The sequence below is a fragment of the Prunus avium genome, chromosome 4, assembly GCF_965620075.1.
Source record: "Prunus avium chromosome 4, drPruAviu1.hap1.1, whole genome shotgun sequence".
Classification (NCBI taxonomy): domain Eukaryota; kingdom Viridiplantae; phylum Streptophyta; class Magnoliopsida; order Rosales; family Rosaceae; genus Prunus; species Prunus avium.
In genome coordinates this window covers 18,905,422-18,925,361 of record NC_142287.1, presented here as the reverse complement: position 1 = coordinate 18,925,361, position 19,940 = coordinate 18,905,422, and the positions used below count along the sequence as shown (strand labels likewise).

The following is a 19,940-nucleotide window of genomic DNA, read 5'->3' as shown; positions in this document are numbered from 1 at the left end:
CATAATATTTTAATACCTTAAAATGAGCCGAAAAACACTAGTGCGAGTGCCTTATCACAAAGATAATAAATTAGATTAATAGCATGATATCAAGTGTGCTATAAAGAAAAAAGTAGCTACCAATGTAAGTAATAATTGTGACAATAATAAAAGAAAGCCAAAATGAAGGGGACCCATATGTCAATTAAGGACATTATTCTTCCCAGAATTTACCGTCAACTATTTGTCAACTACAACCCAAAAGGAAGATTAAAACAAAAAACAAAAAGGAAAAAGTTAGAAATTACAGAGACAAAATAAATAAAATTTCTGATCTTTTTCCTCAACTCTGGTTCTGCTCCGCGGACTTGTAACTTTCTACGACATGTTCCGGTTGCCCGGCGACATAATCCAGGAGGCCTTCACCGGAAGCCTCGGTAACCGGTAACGTGGTCTTCCCGAAGACAACAACAGCGAAGAGAAAGAGAGCGGTGGAGAGGAAGAGAGGCCAAAAGTAAGCCAAAATGGTCAGAAATCTGGGTGCTATGAGGGTTATAGCGTAAAGGGTAAGGCACAAAATGAGTGCGAAGAGGAAATGGAACTTGAACTTGAGAAGCTTTTCTGGGATCTCCATGAGTTGGGTTTTGAGCAGATTGAAGGTTTGGGTTGGATTTTTGTAGACAGAGAGAGAGAGAGAGAGAGAGAGAGAGAGAGAGAGAGAGAGAGAGAGGCTATCTCTCAGTGCAGAGATTCTCTGGAGGGGAGAATGCTCTGTCTCCTAAGCCTTTGTTTTGGAGTGAAAATTTATTTAATTTCCCACAGGTCATAATTTCATCTTTTATGGTAATTAGCTTGCAGTTTGTTTACCAAAATGCCCATCATGAAGAAGAACAAAGTTTTCTTTTCTTACTTGAATAATAATAACCAAGATTGATTTCAAACTTTTTTGTTGCAATCTTCTATCTGCTCATAATGAACAACTTGGTGCGCAATTTGGTGAGCCACCTTGGAACAAATGGTACCAAAAGACAATATAATAAATCAATTAATAAAGTTTGAAGAGTGTGTTGAAGTGCATAATAAAATTACTTTTTCAAATTGACATGTAGATAAGCAAAGTACAATTTGAACTTTACTTCCCATGTATGAAACTTTTGAGGACTAATTTTGAGTGTTATTTGCAACCCCCTTTTGTTTGTTAAGGAAACATATACAATACAGAGAAATTTTTATTAATTATAATAATAAATTAAATAAAATAAAAAACTTAATGTTTGACTGCAATTATATTCATTCTTTAAAAGAACATCACGAATTATATTAAGTGAACTTCAAACCACTTTAAACATCAATACTAAACAGCGTACTCTTGGCTAAACAATGTGCAACACAGTTAGATTCTCGACGCGTGTATAACACCTGATGAAAACAACAGTGAAATTTATCCCCCAAAAAAAAAGTTTGACAACAATAATGAAGGTGGTTAGAGAATTTTTGAATTTTTGTTCTTTTTCCGTAGTGAACAAGGGTGTTATGGTCATTTTAAGGAAAACTTAAATGGATCCACATATACCCCATGTCGGTTTTCAGTGAAGTAGACAAGTTGTCGTGCTTCTTTTTCAAATGAAGAGTTAACCAAAGTTTTTGTTTGTTTTTGGGAAAGTTAAGATCCTACACATGGCTCAGTAATTCGAGGCAGAAAAGTCATCCAAAAGAGAATAATTATCAGTACAGCAGTAACTAGTAACTAGTAATAGTAATAGTACCTTTTGAAATGGGTTTGGTAAGGGAGAAAATTATCATGCAACGAAATAGCATTTTTTGCTATTTTTGGCCAATAATATAATGACATATGGGATAATTTTTTCACATGTCATTATGTTACTAGCTGGGAATAGCAAAACAGTGATATCCCCGTTATAAGTAAGGTTTTTTTCCATTTGACAATTGTGGTACATCAATAACCAATAACTTCGAACCCAAAAAAAAGGGGCTAGTAACCAGTAACTAGTAACGTGGATTAAATATTAGGAAAGTGCATTATGATTATTTTCTTTTTAGTTTACCCTTTAAAAAAAACACCCTCATTAACTTAGCTCCAATCGCCACCTCCTTTAGGGGTGGCGGCCTCCTTCCCCACCCCTCTCCTCCCCTTCCCTTACCTTCTCTCTCCCTTCCTCTCCTTCTCTACCCCTCCATCCCCTCCCTTTCTCTCCGTTCCTCCCCTCTCTTGAGATTGTTTACCTGTTTTTTGGCTAGATTTTCACTTGTTTGGGCTGGTGATTTTGTTGGCGACTCTTGTAGTTTTGTTGCCCTTGGAATCTTTGGTGAGTTGGGTGTTTACAGTTTCTTGAGTTGTAATAATTGCATCAAGGCTGAGTTGGGTGTTTATTTGTAGTCTAATCTCTACTTGTGAGAGTTTTAAAGTTGTAGTGGTAGTTTTAGGCATTGTAGTTCATGTCTGATTTGTTCATGCTTGCAGTTTTTATGCAAAAATTTCTTTGGCCTTGTGTGGCTATTAGTGGGGATACACCTTGTGCTCTTGATGTTGCCGATGTGTTTTTAGGTATCTGGATTAACCCTGCGTGGTTACTACACTTTCATCTTTGTATTAACCCTTTATGGGTATTTGTAATAGCTCTTATAACTTATGGTCTTTGTGCCTAATTTATAAATACAATTATTGCTTTTCTTTAGTAAAAAAAAATTGTGTAAATGAAAAAACTTTTTAAGCTTATTTTCTCTCCTTTCCTTCCCTTTCTTTTTGAGTTTGAACTTTGAAATAAAAAGCGGATCATTCTCAATGAGTATGCAAGAATTGAGATTTTAACTTATTCCACCGCCGCAGCCCTATGAATTTAAAAGTATTAGTTATTTACATTAATATTCTCTCTGAGGTTTCAAATTGTTTTTATAAAACCTCTTCCATTGATTTTCCATCTAAAAATTACTAATGTCATAAATTTTTTTTTCTCCATATAACAAAGTTAACTTCTAAGACTGCACATACATATCTAATCATTGATGTTCTAATCTTTTTAATGACATCATCAATTTTTAGACGGAAAATTAGCATAGGAGGTTTTGTGAAAACAATTTGACCAAATTCATTTTAAATTTGACACTTTTAAGCCTTCTCCAATCTATTTGGTCCTAAACCCAAATTTTCCTCTTCCAAAATGTAACTATTTGGGTTTTGCCCGAACTCAAACCTTTTTTTCCCCGAACCCTTCAGACTCAAATTTTAAGTCCGTAGCTTTATTAAATTGTTTAAGAATGGTTTAAGTCTAATTTTTTATTTCATGGATAACTTTTCTTCATTTAATCTTTTTAAATAACGTCATAATTTAATTTTTTGAACAATTTGACCTTAAAAAATTAAAATTCCACATATATAATTTTATTTGAGAAATAGGTGGGTATTTGTAGAGTTTGGAGTGAGTTTTGGGGTTGGATATGATTTAGATTCATTTGAAATATTATTTTGACCGTTGGATTTAAATTTCAGCCGTTGATCTTTTTTTACTGTTAAAATAGCTTGGATTTAATTTGGATTGTTGATTTGGGTTACTGTTGGAATAAAAAAGAAAAAGAAAAAGAAAAAGAAAAAAAGAACACTATTGCATGAGCATGCGACACCTAGAACAACATCAGCTACAACACAGCAGCTGTGGGCCCTCTTTGCATATGTGCTGCGTCATGGCTCAATGGGCTTCGTCAAAAAATTTCTAGTCCAGGCAATAGCTGGACTGGTATTCCATCCAACTTTTGAGTTTTCCCAAATGGAGGTTAATGACTGAAATGGTCCCCCAACTATTGCTCAAGTATCATTTTGGTCCACCAACTAAAATTTTCATTTGAACTGTCCTTCAACTCATTTTTGTGTATCAAGATGGTCCTACCGTCAAAGTCTGTCAATTTTATTGTTAAATTGAGGGGTAAAACCATCCATATACAATTACCAAGGGTTAATGACTATTTCGGGACCATCTTGATACAAAAAAAAGAGTTGAAGGACGGTTCAAATAAAAGTTTTAGTTGGTGGACCAAAATGATAATGGAGCAATAGTTGGGGGATCATTTCAGTCATTAATCCTTTCCCAAATTTTAGTCTCTTATTTTTCTTGGGTTGGGAGAGCAATTGGGCCAAAATTTATGATATTTTGGGTTTGGTCAGTTGGGTTGGACAATAGACTTAGGCCCAGTGAAGAAGCCCAATGAGAACCAAAGAAATCCCCAAACCCAGAAGAGGATCGATGAACATGAACTAATTAACTGGCTTCTAATTGCTCGTTTACGATATACCACACTTCGTCTCTCTCTTCCTTCCTAATCCTATACTCTCGTCAACTGGCGGGTGCTTGATCAGTGAATAAATAAATAAACTAATAAAGATTTGGCCCTGTGCCGAGGTTCGAGCCGCCACAATGGCGCCTGTGAGAACCACAGGCGCTGTTGTCGCTGCAATCTCAGTGACCGTGGCGTTGCTCTCTCTCTTCCTCTACAAGTCCAAGCCCTCCTCTAAAAAGCTACCCTCGAAGAAAAATCCCAGAAATGGCCTCCTTGGTGCCATTGGAAACACCCCTCTCATTCGCATCAACAGCCTCTCCGAGGCGACCGGTTGTGAAGTAAGTAAGCTTTTCTCGACTTTCTTCAACAACAAAAAATTTCCTGGGTTTTCCTTTAATTTTAATTGTTACTCTAGCACTCATGGCTTTTATCAAACTCTTACTTTAACATATATATTTATCTTCTGGTTTTTGAACTATTTTTGTTGGTATCAATTCCATGATGATGGGTTTTATCTAAATTTCTATTTGAGTGTAAATTTCATCTCCCTGTTATTGGAAAAGGTTTAATTCCATATATTTTTGGATGGTTTATTCCTTTTGTTTTTGGGTTTGTTCAGATTCTTGGCAAGTGCGAATTTTTGAACCCAGGAGGGAGTGTGAAAGACAGAGTTGCTGTGAAAATCATCGAAGAGGTAAGCTTCTTTCGTTTCTTCTAGGATCTCAAGTGTTTTTCTTTGTTTGAGGGGTGGGGGTGGGGGTTCTGTATTGGAAGTTAATTCCTAGAATATGTGTAATTGGTACCACTACATAGCTTAGAGAATAGATAATTCTCGGAAACGCAGAATTTGTTGAACTTGTATAAGTTCACATAATTTCAACTCTGTTTTCTTTTTCTTTTCCTATTTATCGTCCTTCCTGAGCATTTTGTTAATGCTTTTCAAACAGTCGTACATTTGTTGAAAAAACGAACTTTGGATTTACCATGCTAGTTTTGTTGTCAAATTATCCAAATATTAAGAATATACAAAGGTCCGTAAGTTTGGTATTGCACGTATTTTCTCTGTAGGTGATACTTAATAAACATTATGACATATTTTCTCCTCAGGTGATACATATTTTGTAGCATTTAAGTTGAATAAGATTGTAGCTTCTGAATTTGCTTTCATCTAAATGAACTAGGCAAATTTATCTTTTTTTATATTGTTCTTGCCTATTAGTAGTTTAGATAATCAGTTGCAATACATTGTTGACCGTAATTGGTCGGTCTTTTGAGTCACATGTGTTCTGGTTTTTGGTTCTATACAGGCTTTGGAATCTGGAGACCTTGCGCCAGGTGGAGTAGTCACTGAGGGGAGTGTTGGAAGCACAGCTATTAGCCTTGCTACTGTTGCTCCAGCTTATGGTTGCAAATGCCACGTGGTTATACCTGATGATGTTGCTATTGAGAAGGTATTTAGAGAATGCACTTTGGATTAGCAACATGGAGTAATGGACCATGTATCAGCTACAGGTACTTTTGGGGTGTCTGATATGAGCAAACACCAGAAACCCCCCAGTACCAAAAAGCATGACCTCCCTCCCACTAGTTTTTTTTTCCTTTCAAAAATGAACATTATGTTCTGCTCTGTACTAAATTTTGCTTCTGTTGTGCCATCCTTTTCTCCAGTCTCAAATACTTGAAGCCCTGGGAGCCACTGTAGAAAGAGTAAGGCCAGTGTCAATCACACACAGAGACCACTTTGTCAATGTTGCTAAGCGACGGGCATCAGAAGCAAATGAGTTTGCATTAAAGCATAGAAAAGATGATGCGAATCAGAGGGGTGTTGCCAATGGCACCACCGAGAAGACTAATGGTTTCCAATATGATGAAGAGAAACAAAGTTTGTTTTCAAGGAATTGTACAGGTGGTTACTTTGCCGATCAGTTTGAAAATCTGGCAAACTTCCGGGCCCACTATGAGGCTACTGGGCCTGAGATTTGGGAACAGACTGGAGGAAATGTAGATGTATTTGTGGCGGGAGCAGGAACAGGTGGTACTCTGGCTGGTGTTTCTAAGTTTCTCCAGGTCCACTACTTTTCCCATCTTAAATTGTTTTGTTCATCTTCTTTTAAAATATAGTTGTATTAATCAATGTTGTTTTGTGTTCAACAGGAAAGGAATTCAAACATTAAGTGCTTCCTAATAGATCCTCCTGGTTCCGGTTTATTCAATAAAGTTACGAGGGGAGTGATGTACACCAGAGAGGAGGCTGAAGGACAAAGGCTAAAGAATCCATTTGACACGATAACTGAAGGAATTGGAATCAATAGAATAACAAAGAATTTTATGATGGCAAAACTTGATGGGGCTTTCCGAGGCACAGATAAGGAAGCTGTTGAAATGTCCAGGTTGGTCCATACTCTTGTTCTCAGAAATCGCATTTTCATAGTGCTTTCTTGATGCTGAGAAGTTCAGAAAATGGAAGTAGTTGGAAATGATTTTTTTTCAATATCCTCTATGATTCCTGGTTTGTGTCTAGTATATTTTCCTTTTCCAAATAATTAGTTAAACAAGTATTTTGAGCATGTTCAATCATATACCAGTTGATGTAAGATGGAAAATCCCACTTTCTTTCATTCGTTCAATAATGTTCAAGCAAGAATGTTTAGTTCTTAAGCTTTTTATGCTTAAACCTCAGGTTTCTTATGAAGAATGACGGGCTGTTTTTGGGGAGTTCTTCAGCCATGAATTGTGTTGGAGCAGTCCGAGCGGCACAGTCAATTGGTCCTGGTCACACAATTGTGACTATTTTGTGCGATAGTGGGATGAGACATCTGAGCAAATTTTTCAGTGCTGATTATCTATCTCAATATGGTTTGACACCTTCGGCTAGCGGAATAGAGTTCCTGGGTGTTGGATGAAATATGTACCCGCCAAGGGATTCTCCATTTTCCTCTACATTCCCATCCAAAGATAGAACCAGTAGCTAAGTAAATTTTTAGGGCTGTTTGCATGGATACAAGCCTTTATTCATCTGAAGGTTCTTAAATTTTGAAGAAGTAGCTTCTGAAGCAGCAACATTACAGCAGAATTACCACTCAATAGGTTTGTAGTACAGTTACTTTATTACAATTTCCTAAGACTACATTATTTTTTACAGGCAAAAAGCATAATTTCATTAGAGACGATTATTTATCTTACATTATCAATTTCGAGGCATTGTGCTTTTAACGAATTCTGTGGCTTTACAATTCCATCCTTTTTCTGTACATGCTAGTCTATCAAGGTAATAGTCCTCCAGGCATTGTGCTCTTTACGAAATCTATGGCTCTAGGCTAGAATCACTTCTCCTTATAATCACTTTTAAGTGATTTTGGAAGAAGGATCTCCCATGTGCTTCTTCATAAAATAACTTAAAACCACTTAAAAAGCGGTTATACAGAATCACTCAAAAACGAGTCCTAATATGTTCTCAACATTTGAAATTAGTATTATTCTCATTCTGATAGACATGAAATTTTATGCTGGGAAATAGAACTATGTATATAGGGGATGCTTAAATTTTAATTGGGTTTTTACAAGGTTTTTTTTTTATTTTTGGGGTCAATACGGAGCTTTCATTAACAAACCTGGAGAGGGCCAGAGCCACATACATCCGGGGATGAAGCATCCACCAGAACAGCACAAGGAAACAGAGCTACTTTAATAACAAAACAATCACAATAACTTCAAAAGGACGAAAGTCCAGCAGGGGAGTCAGCAGGGCCCCAGACAAAGAAGAAATGTGAAGAGCAAAACACCGTGGCCTATGGGGGGGCCTGGGAGGCCATCCATCGTAAGAACACCGACCAGAGAGGGAGGGGATTGTGTAACCCAGCAAAGCGTTTTCACCCTCGAATTGGCTAAAGCTGCAGCTGCATGGGTTTTTACAAGGTTCACAACATCCGTTTTGGGACTACAATCACTATTCATGATAGTCCCATTCTCAAGCCCCATTTCCTGTGAACCAAACACACCCTAAATCCATCAATTCGAATACAATCACTAATCATGATAGTCCCATTCCAAACACACCCTAAATCCATCAATTCGAACACGCCACTGAGTTATTAGCTGAATCCATTGAGCCGCAATCTGGTAAAGTTATCAGCTTCGAATACGTCACTGAGCCACTCTGCTTCCACTGCTAAGAGCAGGAGGTAATCGTTGCTCTGTGAAGCCAGCCTAGAAACCCAGTGACCTAGAGCCTTCACTCGAGCCACAGGGTTCTAAGCCTCGAGTTCACAGAATTAAAACCTAGTACATAATATATATCATATATGCATACATTCTTGAGATGCCATGGACAAACAAATAATTGAATTCAAACAGCCACATTCTTTTATGATAATTTCTGCAATAATCGTGAAAGCTTCAACCAAAATTTTATTGTCAAGATACATGGCCTCAAATGTCTCCAGAGATCCAAAAAGATCAAAACCAAAAAATGGGTGCCAAATTCAAATATCTTGAATATTGTAAGATATCAGATACTCCAATCACTGGTTGTTCCACTTCTCAAATTGCGACTCATGACAGTGTGGGTCTAGCCAATCCCTGTTAGAATCCTTTGCCATGCTGCTGCTTCCTTTCCCACCGCCCACAAGCTCTCGCAGATTCTCCACCTTGTTCTCTCGACCTGTCCCGGTACTTCTCCTATCTGCTTCCTTCAGTTTCTGCTTGAACTTCTGCTTACGGCTGGAAGGGTTTACCTCTTGCTGCTGCTTTGATTGCGAAGGGGGAGCCCCGTGCGGTCCTAAGTAGATCTTCTCTTCTCCTTTGGCCTGCAGAAAAGAAGACAACCTTCAATAAATAAGAAGTTGCAAGGTTTCAGAATTAAGACTTTATGAAGGCCATCAGGGTTCAAATGTGTTCTTTTTTCTTTTACGACATACAAGGAACTAGCTAGATCACTTGCAACTGACCTTTGGAGATGGAGGTTTGGAGGCTTCTATTGTTGGAGCATCATGATTACTTTTATCTTGGTCTTCAATAACCAAGCTCGGAATCACAAATCCATCAGTGTCTAATGCAAGAAACAGTCATACATTAATGCCAAAACAATTAAATGCACATCAAATGAATTCAGAAGGTATGTTGCATTGCTGACACTAACAAATACATTACAATCAACCGTAATCTGTCACACAAACCCAATATGCAGTTATGATATCGTTTGACAAAAAAAATTTACAAGTATTTTTGGGTTATAGAAGCACTTCCAGGTGATTTTTCCCATGAAACACTTGGGTTTTTGATAAAAAATTTAGACATGCTTATGATCAAGTTATGAAGTATGATCACTTTAAGCCCAACACTTACCTGCATCTCGGATCAAACACTTTCCTCAAATTACACCAACCAGTAGTGACACAAACAAAACCCAGCTTATAATGCAACTGCAAGCCCATTCCCAGATCTTTAATACATAAACTGATATGAAATCCACAGTAACTGAGTCAAAAATGGTACTCCTTAACGATATGGCAGAAAATTAGAAAATCCTATCAAGTAAATGAGCCAAGTTTCGACCCGCATTCATAACATTGTTGCAAATTCACAATCAGACCATTCACAACAACAGGAAGAGAAACTAGAAAGAAAATCATTCCAATTATGGTAGCAATACTCACAAGACAGAAAATAATCCCCAAGTTACTGATCCTGTAGGCAATCATGTAGCTAACCAATTCAAATTGCAATGCCAAACCCACATCTAATACTAACAAAGTTGCATCTGGTTTCCATTTCGTAACAAAAATAAAAATAACCAAATCAACTTAAATGTCTAAGCACGACCCAACAGAAGAATTCAGAAATCAATGCCCGAATGCACCAGAAACGTGCATAACACAATGAGTGGATTAGTCTAAAGCTGATTTTAGCAAAACTACAAAAACCCAAATAAATCAGGCAAAAAGATTCGAGCTTTTCTCGTTCTTTTTCACTTGTCAGAAAATTTTCTCAGTAACCAAACAAGGGACCTAGATGAAAAACAAAAAAGACAGATGCCAAAGGGTCATACCCCACTCATCTTCTTCATCAAGAGGTTGAGTGGTTCGCACTGGAGAGTGGTCCATGGGACGCTGATGATCATGGATTTGACCAGCCACAGGGCGCAAAAGCCCAGATCAAGATCAATCCAACAGCTCAAATCCAATGACCACAGAAACACAAATCCCGAGAAACCCAAGAGAAAACCTCCGTGCGTTGCTTGCGAGTGTACAAAGCCGAGCTTTTAGTTGTGAGAAAACCTATGTAATGCCCCAACATGGAACATATATATCAATTTATGTGGATGGGGAAACAACTGAACTTACTAAAGTTTTAGAACCCTAACCCTAAAAAGACTTTGTTCTCTTTGGTTAGCTGAGGTAGGGCTAGAGGATCTTTTCGTCATTTCAGGGGTTGTTTGATTCGCTGTTGACTTTCTATTCGTTAATATGCTTCATTGGTGGTCCAGATTTGGTGAAAAAACTGTCGTGGCCTACAGTAAAGACGCGTGGGAAGGGAACTCAGATATTAAGTGGTAATAAAAATTTGGGTTATTTACTCAAATGGTCCTCATATTTATACCTTATTTATATTTTGGTCCTTAAACTAAATTATTCGTTCAAATAGTCCATCAACTCTATATTATTCGGTCCATTGGTCCCACCATCTAATTTTCTGTTAGATGTAACCAAATATTAGGATAAATATGGCATTTCATAATTAACAAATAAAAATATGGTTAAAATAAATACAAAATTAGAAAAAATTGAAGAAAAAGAGAAAAAAAATCATGAGACCCAAACCCAGCGCCCCCTCCCTCCAATTTCTTCTCCCTCATTCCCCCATAGACCCCTCCTCCCTTCTGTTTTCCCCCTCTCCTCTCCACTCTCTGCCTCTCTCTTTGTGCAAATTCAAAAACCAACAAATTGGAAAACAAAAAATAAAAAATTCAAACATTGTTTGCATCTGTAGGTTGGTCGCAATGATGAGTTTATGGTGCGTTTGGATGAGGAAATTTAAAAGTACAAAGGATTTCATAAATGACGGAATTTAAAATGACAGAAATTAATGTTTTAGAATTTGTAAAATTTCTTGTTTGGGTGACGGATTTAAAACACAGAATTTAATCTTTATTTGTAAAGTTATCTTTTTTTAAAACTCAATCTCTTTTGGGATTTTAGAAATGACGACTTTTAGATAGAATTTAAAGTTGGGATTTATGATCTCCAAATTCCATGTTTTTTCTCACGTGGAATTTCTAAATTTCTATGTTTTTTTTATCCAAACATGGGAATTGGTTTATGTCAATTTAAAAATCCTGAGTTTTGTTAAAATCCCAAGTTTATTTTCCTCATCCAAACGCACCATTAGGGTTTGTGGGGTGGGGATTCTGTTATGGTGGAATCTGGGAGGTGGGTTGGGTGTGGCTATATTTTTGGGTGTCTTGAGAATATGTTTTGGCAGATGGGTGGTGGTCGCTGGGTAGGGAGGAGGGTGGTAGGTGGTTGTTTCTCAACAACGAAAGGAACTGGATGGTTGTTGAGTTGGGGTTCTGGGTTCATTTGGGCCATGGACGATTTTTTTTTTCTCTCTTTTTCTGTAGTTGTTGGCTCGAGTGGAGGGTGGTTGTGGGATGGGTTTGAGGGTTGGAGCTTGAAAGTGGTGGTCATGGGGAATGGAGAGAGAGAGAGAGAGAGAGAGAGAGAGAGAGAGAGAGAGAGAGAGAGAGAGAGAGAGAGAGAGAGAGAGAGAGAGAGAGAGAGAGAGAGAGAGAGAGAGAGAGAGAGAGAGAGCTTTTTATTTCATTTTTTAGTATTTATTTATTTTTAACTTACAAAATGACCATTTTGCCCTCATATTTAATGGAAATATTGACAGAATGTAACGGTAGGACCAACAGACTGAATAATATAGAGTTGATGGACCATTTGAATGTATAATTTAGTTTATGTACCAAAATGTAAATCGAGTATAAGTTTGATGACCATTTGAAATTTTTCTTTGTAATTGAGATTTCAACAAGAACTAACCACCTCTTAAATGGGAGAAATTCCATTTCCAGCCAATAACGCTATGAAAATTTTCAGTTTTGACACGTCTAAATGAAATATAATATTAAAAAATTCACATTTCTGAAAATTCCAAAAAAAAAAAACAAAATGATTGAAGTTGTAAATATATTGAGGTTTCAAGTTTGGTAAAACGGGTTGGTCCATAAAAAATAACAACATTTAAGTACTAGCATATAATAATAGTCTCTTTTAGCTTTTGGTATGAATTTTCAATTTTCAGCCAATTTAACCTTTCAAATTGTTGGGTATGTTCAAAATTTTGAACTACTTTCCAAAATTTTCCAACAAATTCCAAAATTTGTTGGGCATATGTAAGCTCCAAAATTTTTGGAATATTAAAAAAAAAACAATTCCGATAATCCAAATTAGAATGAATGTTGAAATTCCAAAAATTTTGGAAACCGAATTGGAAGAGAATTTTTATTTTGATTTATTTTGGATTCGAATTGGAACTCCTAATTTCGATATGGTATGTCTGCAAATCAGTCCTAATTCAAAACCAACGTTTCCTTTTCAAAATACAACTATTCATCTAGGACTCAAACTATTTTATTCCCCAACTGGTGGGCTCGAATTTTGAATCCCCCATTTTCTTAATTGCCTAACAATTGTTTTAACCTCAATTATTTTTTGTCAGAAAACTTTTGTTGAGTTCACTTTTCTTTAGGGAGAGACTTATAATTTATTTTTATGAACATTTTAACTTAATAAAATTCAAAGTCCGAAACACAAAATTTTCATTCATGTATAGAAATGACAAACACACAAATTATGAATAAATGGGTTTAGATTGATTTTAATGTGCATATTTATATACTTTATGAATGATTTTTGTGTTTAGATTGATCTAATATTAACATTTTGGCCCTTAATTTTTTTTAAACGTTAGATTAGTCCGATACTCTCCATTTGAGCACCCAAGGTTTTAGGTTCAATTTCCGCATAACTCTGACTCGGGTATGTTCATATCCTTCTTAAGTTGTTTCAATAAGATAAAGCTAATTGAAAAGAAATTACATGAATGATGTAGCTTAAAGCTTTTAAAACAGTTAAATGATGAAGATGAACTAGTTTTTTCCGTAGTTGGCTTGGCTGGGTCAAAAAAAGTAACAAGAACACGACATAAGACTTTTAACCCAAGATCATATAAGAAAATTTTGATCATGATGACAAGGGGTGCACGAGGACATTATTGGAGGTCTCAAAAGGGGGAAATTTTCAAAATAGTAGGGAGGCTTGCTAATTGCAATTAACTTTTTATAAAAAGCATTTCTTTATTGGCCTAGTTACCCTCAGAGTTCAAATCAAACATATCTCAAAAGAGAGTTTTCTGTGTCCTTCTCATGATTTAAATAAGTTTCATTTGAGGTAATTGTAGTAACTTTTTGTTGCCCCATTAGTTAGAGATACGGAATAATCACGAGCCTAACAGATAAAATATGATCATCTTATCTTGTTGCATAAGCTACATAGTTTTTTATTAAAGGAATTGCAATATTAAAAAAATGTTTCCATCCATTTCTCTCTCTTTTTATATGTTTACAAAGAATACGAAAAGTATAGGATGACTTTTTTGAAGTATCAATAATAACTTAACACTGGAAGAAAATAAAAAACTTCGAAACATGTTGTTATCTTTTTGTTTATGAAGAAAAAACTGTATGTGAGATGAACCTTATAATGTGGTTTAATGATTTTAAATGTTAATTTCTTAAGTCAATTTGGTGCCATTACAGTAACGGAGCGATCATACATCAAAATTAAAACAATCTGGTGTGCCTCCATTAACAATCACGCATGATCGAAGAAACTTTAGTATAGGCATCCCAATTAAGATTGCAAACTCAGAATTTAAAAAAGAAGAAGATAAAGCTTGAAAAAACCAAGTCATAATAATACAAATAAATTAGAGGTGAAAAGCTCCCACAAAAAAGAGGTGGAAAACTCTCACAAAAATAGAGGTGAAAACTACATCTAACTGTGTCAAAAAAGGAAAAATAGATGTAAGTATTCGTTACAAAAAAATTGTAACCAATGGTCATGAAGCAGGTAGATTATGGATGAATCTATCTATAAGCTTGCGAGAACGTGAAGGTAATGGATACCTGACAAAATGCAGCCAAATGGTCCCTGCCAGGAAATGGGCTTCCATCACAACATCAACATGCATATCTTTGAGATTCATAGCAGACAAAAGAAAATGGGTCATCATTACCATTGTACTACTGTACATTTTCTTTATTTTTGGACTCCTGACAAATTTGTAGATTTAATGTATTCATATGATGACCAGCATTTATTTTTCACTCTTCAGAAAGTTAGGTTAGAAACTTATCTTAGTTTGAATACTGGATAAAAAATTATGTATGTCGGTCGTGTTGAGTGATAGAACAGTTCAATTAAAAATATATTACGTACCCAAATTTGATTATTAGTTTTTATATTTTTTAAGGACATGCATTCTTTTAACTGAATTGTTCTCATACATTAGAAAAAGAAGATAAGCATGAAAATTTCTTACTTTGTTTGGGAGGAAAAAAAAAATCTCATATTTGATGTTTGTTTAGTGTGAAAATTGATTACCAAAAAGGGTGGTCTTCTAGGAATACTTTTAACCCACGCTTTTGAGTGAGAGTATGCTCAATTTGGTTGATGGGTTTTGTTTGGTAGCGTAGAAAAGGGAGAGAAAAGTCAAGTAATGCTCTTGACTAGACCTAGGGATATATTGATATATAAAATTTGGTTACATGCCTTGTTCTGTCTTCCTGCTGAGGGTCTCATTCTCAGAGGTGCCATGTGGGGAGCAGAGATGAATTGCACTTGACAATATAAATGGGAGACAGAGGACTTTGCTTTTCTCAAGAGAATCAACTTCTTCAGGTAAACAGCTTGACTGCTTTGATGCAAGAGATAATCAGGAAGACTCTGTACATCTGTGCAAAAGGGTTTTGCATTTCCCTCTGAAAAAGCTCAGATTTTAGGTACAAGGAAAGTGATCAATCCTACAGCACAAAGAAAAAAAAAAAAAAAATCAGTAGCAAGTGAAAGTCTGCAACTTGTTTTTCTTTTCCTTTTTCCCTCTAAAAGCCTCTTTTGCAACAGTTTGGTGTCAATCTTTTCTTCTCTTGCTAGTTTGGTTTGTGTTGTTATGTTCATAGATCTTGGTTTTCTATTCGACCAAAAAAAAACAGATCTTGGTTTTCTAAGTTTCTGTGGGGTGATATAGAATCGTTCAATTTGTTTTTTGTGTTTTTTGTTCCCATTTCATGGATATGGATGAAATGGCTAAGAGTGAAGTACTCAATTCCTCTTTTTGTTTTTCTAGACCTTCACTGCTTTGTATTGCTGTCCTAATTCCTTCTCTAGGTTTCATTTGCTTTCTGAGCTTTGAGTTCTTCCCTCTCCTTCTTACAATTTCAATTTTGATCCTCTCAACCATGTTTGTCCTCACAAACACAAATAAAAAGGTGATTTTTGATGAGAAACCAGTTGGGAATCTTCTCTGTGGCCAAGAAAACCTTCTGCATGATGGAGAGGGAGTTAGAGAGCAGCTAGTTCAAGAAGTAGAAGATCAAAATGAGGTAGGGCATGAACTGCTTCCAACTGTGGAAACTGTCACACAAACTGCCCAGCAAAGTGAAAATGTTACAAATTATGACTACCAAGTTGAACATTTTGATGTTCCATCAGAGAGTGATGAACAATCAGTGCCAAGTGAGAATTTTGAGCTCAATTGGATGTGTTCTAACAATTTGGGTCCAAAAGCTGAGATATCTGATGGTTGTTCAGTCTCTGATGATGATGATAGCCTCATTGAGATCAATCTTCCAGCAAGTGAGCCAAAGGAAAAGCTGCAGTCAAATTTGCCAGACTCCATTTTCAGGCAACAAGGTCTAAGAGAGCACTTAGCAGATATCAATGAGGTGAATGAGGAAGACAACCTGATTGAGATTGACATTTCCATGGGCTCTATCAAGTGTCCAGGGTTTGAGATTGATGCATGAGTTGCAAATTATTCAAGAGGTCAATAATTTTGGATACTTTGATCTATGAGTTTGCAGTTAGAAACTAGGGTTAGGATTTAGGCTAAAGTATCACTATCTGAATTTTTTTCCTTAACAAATTTCTGTTTTTCTTTTTATTGAAAATATATCTTGGTATTTATTTGTCTTCAGTTTCATAAGCACTGTGCTTTAAATGATACATAAAGTGGCATGGCAAATGGTAGCCCCATTCCTCATTTTTATTTAGGATTAACCTACAAAGTACAAACAATACCTTCATTTTTGGCTTGAACCTTTGGCTTGAACCTGAGTCATGGAATTCTTTTTTATTCAAAGCAATATGGAGGGAGGGAAAAATCAAACACATTATCTCAATTGCAAAACCACACCATATATGAACATTCGAAGGCCCTTTCCATGTAAAATCCAAAGTCATGTTGGTAAATTGAGTTTGGGCCTATGCTTCACGCAGTACCACCATAATGTTGTGGATTAAGAGCACTTTCACTCATTTGCCATGATAAGGTCACCTTCAGCGCAGGGGCTTGGCCTGGGCAAAAGGCAGCCCTAGGCTCCAAATCAGTCTCCAGCGCACGAAGTCCAGCCTGGGCAAGGCATGGGACCCACCAGCCAGGGCATGGGACCCACCAGCCAGGGCAAGCCCACGGGCAAAATTGGACTGGTTGTTGATGTCAGCATGATGTCGCATTGACGTCAGCGCCTGTTTTTCAAAAAAAAAAAAAAAAAAAACTGCTAGCGTGTGTATTCCACACGCCAACAATAAAAAAAAATTTGAAAATCAGCCGCTGACATCAACTCTGACCCACCAGCCCACAGAAACCAACGGCTACAAGCCAAGTGGCTTCTCTTGGAGCCTTTGATCCAAAAATCTTATCCAATCCAACGGCTGTCCAATTTTTTGGTTTAAAAAAATTCAAAAAAATTTGTTAAAAATATCAAAAAATTATGGAAAATTTTCCTATAAATATTTACAAATATTATTCACTTTCCACATAAAATCTTCATACAAATTCATCTCCTTCCAATATTTTTCACTTTGCACACCAAATTTTCTACTACAAAATTCCATTTATGCAAAAATACAAATGACCTCTTCCATCGAAGCCGGAGGGTCGTGAAAAAACATTCGAAGAGGTCAAAATCTTGGCGACGAGTTAGAACAAAATTAATTGCCGTTTTATTCCATTTAATGTCTTTTAAAAAAATATATATTTCTTGCATTTCCAATTTCATTTTTTTAATAGATTATTCAAGGCAAAACAAAAAAGAGGAGAACCATTACACATGGCTCCTCAAGTGAACAATGCCCGCAGTCAGTTCCAGTGGTGCGTTCCGTGTCGGAAATAATGGCACTATTACGTTCTTCGAAGGAAAATACTCCCCCATGTCGTGATCAGGTGGAACCGCCTCTGCCAATGATTGAGTCATCCTTATACTTGATTGTGTTAGACTATGAGGACCGGGAGTATTTCAATTGTATGATGAGTGAGTAGGTATTTCAATTGTATGATGAGTGAGATGTAAATTTTATAATAAATATGGACATGTGGCAACAGAAAATCTTATCAAAAAATGTTATCTGAAATTTTGGGTGATAATTTTATAATAAATAGTGACACGTGACAACCGAAAATCTTATTCGAAAGCTTATCAAAATTAATGGTTTAAGTATAAAAAATAGAAAATAAATTAAAGTGAATAGTAATTGCTCTTGCCCTTATCTTTTGGGGTGGAACCAAAAAAGGTAAGGCTGCCACTATTCATGTGAATAGTGACAAACATTGCCTTGCCTTTGCCTTGCCCTTGCCCTTTGAGGTGGAGGTACTCTAAGAGCACTTCCACCCATTTGTCATGGCAAAGTCAAAAGGGCAAGGGCAAGGCAAGGGCTGTTACTATTCACATGAATAGTGGCAGCCCTTGCAAAAGGCTTGTGGTGTTTCCACCCATTGTCATGGCAACCCAAGGGCAACCACTATTCACATGAGATATGAGAAGAGGAATTTGTATAGAGTTTTGGTGTGGGAAGTGAAGAATATGACTAAGTATTTATTTTTAAAAAATCTGAAAATTTTAGTAATTTTTTATAATTTTTTTTCGTTGCTGACATTAGCAAACCCAGGCAACAACCCATGCTATTCTTGCCTTTGGGCTGGCCTGGTTTGCTGGGACCCATGAGCTGCCAGGGCTGTAGAAGCCCGCTGGAACTACAAATTGGGGCAAGGCCCCTTGTTGCCCGGGCTGGGGGGCACCGGTGGAGATGCTCTAAAGGGCAAGGGGAGGCAAGGGCTGTTACGATTCACATGAATAGTGACTGCCCTTGCAAAAGACAAGTTGTGTTTCCACCCATTGTCATGGCAAATGGCAATTACTATTCACTTTATTTATTTATAATACTTAAACGATTAATTTGGATAATATTTTTTATTGCCACGTGTCAACATTTATTGTAAAATTCACATCTCATATTTTGGATAACATTTTTGATTGCCACGTGTCCATATTTATTATAAAATTGACATTTTAAATTTCAGATAAGATTTTCGGATAAGATTCTTAGTTGTCACGTGTCGATATTTATTATAAAATGCAAATCTCATATTTCAGATAAGTTTTTCACCCTCTAAAATTGCGCCATGTGTCATCTCTAACTTCTAAATCTCTCTATAAAATCACAGCCTCAACTCAGACCTCTCACACCATATCCTCTCTATCCTTTCATTTCTCAGATTTTAGAATACACATTTTACTTTCAATGTCTTACACGAGGAGGTTGTTGGAGAGGCAAGAGTGAGAAAATAAAGAAAGAAGGCGCAAACGAGCTGAAAAAGAAAGGGAGGAGGAAGAAGATGATGATCAAGTTGCCATGGCAGTGAGTATGCTCCATCAATCAACCTAAGGCCATCGTGATTCACAAGTCGACCGTGGCCCGAACGTGGACATACTTAGGCATTCTTGGGGTAAGAATCTCTTGGAAGATTACTTTATCCCAAATTCGTTGTTCTCTAGTTTTGATTTTCGAGGGTGATATAGAATGGAGTCCCATTTATTCAATAAAATCATGCATGATGTTTGTGCCGTGCAGAATGTGGACAAGCAAATTGTCTATCATCCGCATCACTTTTCATGTCTCTCTCAATTCTCATTGTGCCGTTCGGAGCAATTTACTCCAAAAATGTAGCACAATCATTGGTCGAATTACTCCCTCTTTCTTTCTTGGCCTTTGCCGCCTTTCTCCCAATAAACCTTGGCTCTATTTGGATTGGTGAGTCTTGATTCATCAGGAACTCCAACAGGGAATCCAATGTCGGTGAATTGCGGAGCGGCGTCTCATTCAACACAACGGTCGGACCCGTGGGAATAATTTTGAATCTCGAACAATTTTTCACAACCTCCCAATATTAGTGATTGTTGAAAGATTTTTTGCCTTGCCCAATGACACTGAACCATATTTGTGCTTGCATAATCTATAATAAATAAAAATTAGAAATGCAACAAAATTTCAAAAAATAGGACATTAAATTTAATAAAACGGTAATTACAAATAATTTACATCGTTACC

At 36.6% G+C, this 19,940-nt stretch overlaps 4 protein-coding genes across 4 annotated transcripts; 2 read left to right on the top strand and 2 right to left on the bottom strand.

Moving 5' to 3' along the window:
• Window positions 1–163: 163 nt before the first annotated feature.
• LOC110760142 (uncharacterized) lies at window positions 164–790 on the bottom strand. Its single transcript, XM_021962341.2, has one exon. The coding sequence runs from the start codon at window positions 611–613 to the stop codon at window positions 323–325; it is 291 nt and encodes a 96-aa protein (XP_021818033.1). The 5' UTR covers window positions 614–790; the 3' UTR covers window positions 164–322.
• A 3,469-nt stretch (window positions 791–4,259) lies between these two features.
• LOC110760389 (Pyridoxal-5'-phosphate-dependent enzyme family protein) lies at window positions 4,260–7,486 on the top strand. The gene is made up of 6 exons (XM_021962647.2): window positions 4,260–4,607; window positions 4,889–4,963; window positions 5,577–5,720; window positions 5,938–6,336; window positions 6,424–6,659; window positions 6,950–7,486. The coding sequence occupies exons 1-6, from the start codon at window positions 4,407–4,409 to the stop codon at window positions 7,170–7,172; spliced, it is 1,278 nt and encodes a 425-aa protein (XP_021818339.1). The 5' UTR covers window positions 4,260–4,406; the 3' UTR covers window positions 7,173–7,486.
• Window positions 7,487–8,608: 1,122 nt separating this feature from the next.
• Window positions 8,609–10,699, bottom strand: LOC110760615 (Na-translocating NADH-quinone reductase subunit A). The gene is made up of 3 exons (XM_021962917.2): window positions 10,316–10,699; window positions 9,216–9,316; window positions 8,609–9,074 (listed from the first exon to the last, which is right to left on the bottom strand). Exons 1-3 carry the CDS (start codon window positions 10,368–10,370, stop codon window positions 8,790–8,792), a joined length of 441 nt encoding a protein of 146 aa, XP_021818609.1. The 5' UTR covers window positions 10,371–10,699; the 3' UTR covers window positions 8,609–8,789.
• A 4,368-nt stretch (window positions 10,700–15,067) lies between these two features.
• Window positions 15,068–16,530, top strand: LOC110760271 (uncharacterized). Its single transcript, XM_021962514.2, has one exon. It carries the CDS (start codon window positions 15,623–15,625, stop codon window positions 16,358–16,360), a length of 738 nt encoding a protein of 245 aa, XP_021818206.1. The 5' UTR covers window positions 15,068–15,622; the 3' UTR covers window positions 16,361–16,530.
• The last annotated feature ends 3,410 nt before the right edge of the window (window positions 16,531–19,940 follow it).

Bases quoted from the DNA above. Each gene is read 5' to 3' on its own strand.
- LOC110760142 (XM_021962341.2), bottom strand. From the start codon at position 613: ATGGAGATCCCAGAAAAGCTTCTCAAGTTCAAGTTCCATTTCCTCTTC.
- LOC110760271 (XM_021962514.2), top strand. From the start codon at position 15,623: ATGGATATGGATGAAATGGCTAAGAGTGAAGTACTCAATTCCTCTTTT.
- LOC110760615 (XM_021962917.2), bottom strand. From the start codon at position 10,370: ATGGACCACTCTCCAGTGCGAACCACTCAACCTCTTGATGAAGAAGAT. The intron at 9,317-10,315 runs GTATGACCCTTT...TTCTTGCATTAG, and splicing joins TGATGAAGAAGATGAGTGGG to ACACTGATGGATTTGTGATT. The intron at 9,075-9,215 runs GTCAGTTGCAAG...TCTTTTCTGCAG, and splicing joins CCAAACCTCCATCTCCAAAG to GCCAAAGGAGAAGAGAAGAT.
- LOC110760389 (XM_021962647.2), top strand. From the start codon at position 4,407: ATGGCGCCTGTGAGAACCACAGGCGCTGTTGTCGCTGCAATCTCAGTG. The intron at 4,608-4,888 runs GTAAGTAAGCTT...GGGTTTGTTCAG, and splicing joins CCGAGGCGACCGGTTGTGAA to ATTCTTGGCAAGTGCGAATT. The intron at 6,660-6,949 runs GTTGGTCCATAC...CTTAAACCTCAG, and splicing joins GAAGCTGTTGAAATGTCCAG to GTTTCTTATGAAGAATGACG.